This window comes from Gavialis gangeticus, unplaced genomic scaffold (genome assembly GCF_001723915.1).
Source record: "Gavialis gangeticus isolate Ggan-Ray unplaced genomic scaffold, GavGan_comp1, whole genome shotgun sequence".
Lineage (NCBI taxonomy): Eukaryota > Metazoa > Chordata > Crocodylia > Gavialidae > Gavialis > Gavialis gangeticus.
Genome location: NW_017729009.1, coordinates 3,132,376 through 3,134,665, shown reverse-complemented (window position 1 = coordinate 3,134,665; position 2,290 = coordinate 3,132,376). Strand labels below are relative to the sequence as shown.

The 2,290-nt window shown below is 53.0% G+C and overlaps 1 protein-coding gene across 2 annotated transcripts in view; it reads right to left on the bottom strand.

Moving 5' to 3' along the window:
- PLCG1 (phospholipase C gamma 1) overlaps nucleotides 1-1,908 on the bottom strand; it is a 159,756-nt gene extending 157,848 nt beyond the window's left edge. For both annotated transcript variants that reach the window (XM_019509788.1, XM_019509789.1), the window contains exon 1: nucleotides 1,259-1,908. In XM_019509788.1, coding sequence (XP_019365333.1) covers nucleotides 1,259-1,460 — 202 coding nt within the window. In that variant the 5' untranslated portion in view covers nucleotides 1,461-1,908. The remainder of the gene's footprint in view (nucleotides 1-1,258) is intronic.
- Nucleotides 1,909-2,290: the final 382 nt, after the last annotated feature.

Sequence of the window (2,290 nt, the reverse complement as noted above, 5' to 3'; positions counted from 1 at the left end):
ACTGAGCATGGTTTACAAGAGGATTATATCCTATCAACCCACCACCCAGCTGTGAAAACATCTGTCTGCCCTCTGGAGGCTGATAAATTGGTCACTAATGACTTATCTGATAGATAAGCTTTCTTGTTTTGCAAACTGGTATTAAGCTCAAGGAAAATGGAAGTCATCAGAGGAGTCACTACTCACACGGTTGATTTTGGTGCCACATAGGTTAAGAAATGATACCTCAAGCCATCCACTGCTTCATCTCTGAGCTCACTGTAATTACTGAGCTCAAGGCCAAAGCTCCCGATTCTATGTTAAAGTTTGAATTCTACAGCAAACAAAGCAGCCGAATAATGACCAACTTTAAGGTAGAAGGTAACTTGTCTGTGGACTTCATTTCTAAGTGGCGAGGCAGCTGTGCCCTTCAACAGGTACTGAAGAAGTAGGGAAGCTTGTATACCTAGAAGGTAACCCACTAAGTATTGTGAGTCTCATTTAAACTTAGCTAACCCAGGCACCAAAGAGGGTTGAATTCCCCAGAGCAGAAGTCTGAAGGACCCAAGTTTAGTCCCAAAGGCTCCATCCACTCTGGCTCACGCACTCCTGTCAATTAGCACTTGATGTGAAACACAACAATCAAAAACTTCACTTCAGTCTCTCTCTTCTTCACATACATGAAAGCAATGATGAATACCCAGGTCAGCTCCATCACAGAAGCAAAAATGGACTCAGAATATGATTAGTTGTTAAATCAAGGAATGGGAAGGCTGGCTTTTCTTGCAGGTTTTAGGAGCTTCTGAGGGTGGAGGGAAGAAACCCCCAGGGTGAATCGGATGAGTGGTCAGGTAAGCAACACAGATGGGCCTCTTCCTTGAAGAAAGGAAGGTGTTTATCACAAAAACGATTAAGAGTTAGTTATTCTGGGCTGGCAAGAGGCCCAGATCTCAAGCTAGATTGAAAATTCACAGGATTTGAAATGGACATTCAAGGCTCAGTGCAGCTCTGCCTTTTCCACACCAGACACTCGACACAGGATAAACATTTCAGGCCGTTAAAAGAAAGAAAAAAAAGGTTACTCAAGCTTAGGAAAGCTCGCCAATTACTGCATCTGTGTTGCAAAATTTCCCCCCTTAGACAAAGCACCCGGGCTGTCACAGCAAGGCAGATTCCAGCGCTCCGGAAAACTTGCCCATCAACACGGCCAGTCTGATGCGCGGGGAATCGGCCCTAAGCAAAGTTGCCTTCCCCACCTTCGTTACAAATCCACACTTACTTGCTCCTTCTATCTTCTCCGAGCCTCTGCTCCAGGTGATCTGCCTGGTTTCTAGCTTCACCTGGAAAGTTTTCCTCTCTGGCCTCTGGGATTTTTTCGAGTAAAACAGTGTCATCACAGTGCCAACTTCCAAGCTGCGGCAGAGGTGAACCACCTCGGCTTCGTTCTGCACGCAGGGGCCGTTGGAGAAGCCGGACGCCATGGCTCCCTGCTCTGCTTCCCCCAAAGCGGACAAGCGTCCAGGCAACGGGGATCTTCAGGCTCCCGGGTGCAGCTTGGCAGACTTCAATAAAACCAATCCAAGCTCATGGCTCCCAGCACAAGAGTCTTCCCCTTCCTGCGAGAGGGGGAAAGAAGCCGTGTTTAGATCCGAGGGCTTAGGAGGGGGAGCCCAGCCCGAGCGATCGTCTCCCGCATCGAAACTTTTCACTCCAGGACTGCAGCAAAAAATCGCCTCTCTGCTGGTTTGAATCATGCACCATTTTTTCCCCCCCTCCTCCTTCCCGACGGAGCCTAAAGCGAAAGCAAGCAGACACAAAGCATTCCTGAGTGATTAGAAGCGGGACTGGGTCCTCCAGAAAGATTGGGTTGCAGAGAGCAAGGGGGGAGGAAGGAGGGAGGCGACTTCGCAGCAAAGCTCTCCCTTTTGTTCGGGGCCAGCGGTGCCTGCCTCGCTCCCCGCCGCCCCCGCCCGCATCGCTCGCACCCGATAAGATCTCGGGAGAGCTCGGCAAGTAATGGCTGAAGCGGCCCCGAGCCCGGCCCGGCCAGCACGTGCGGCGGGCGCGGAGCCCGGGCCAGATCCGGGGCTCCGGGCCAGCTCCGCGCATCTACGTCTTTTCGACCCACTGATTTGAAACTCCCCGGCACGATGTGCCTGCCCCGGCTCCCGCGGATCCTGCAGCGGCCGGGGCTCGGCGGGGCGCCCTCCCCCCCGCCTGCGTGCCGCACAAAGCAGAGCCGGCGAGGACGAGGACGAGGCCGAGGCCGAGGAGCCCCCAGCGCCCTTCGCCCCGCGGTTACCGTGCGCCC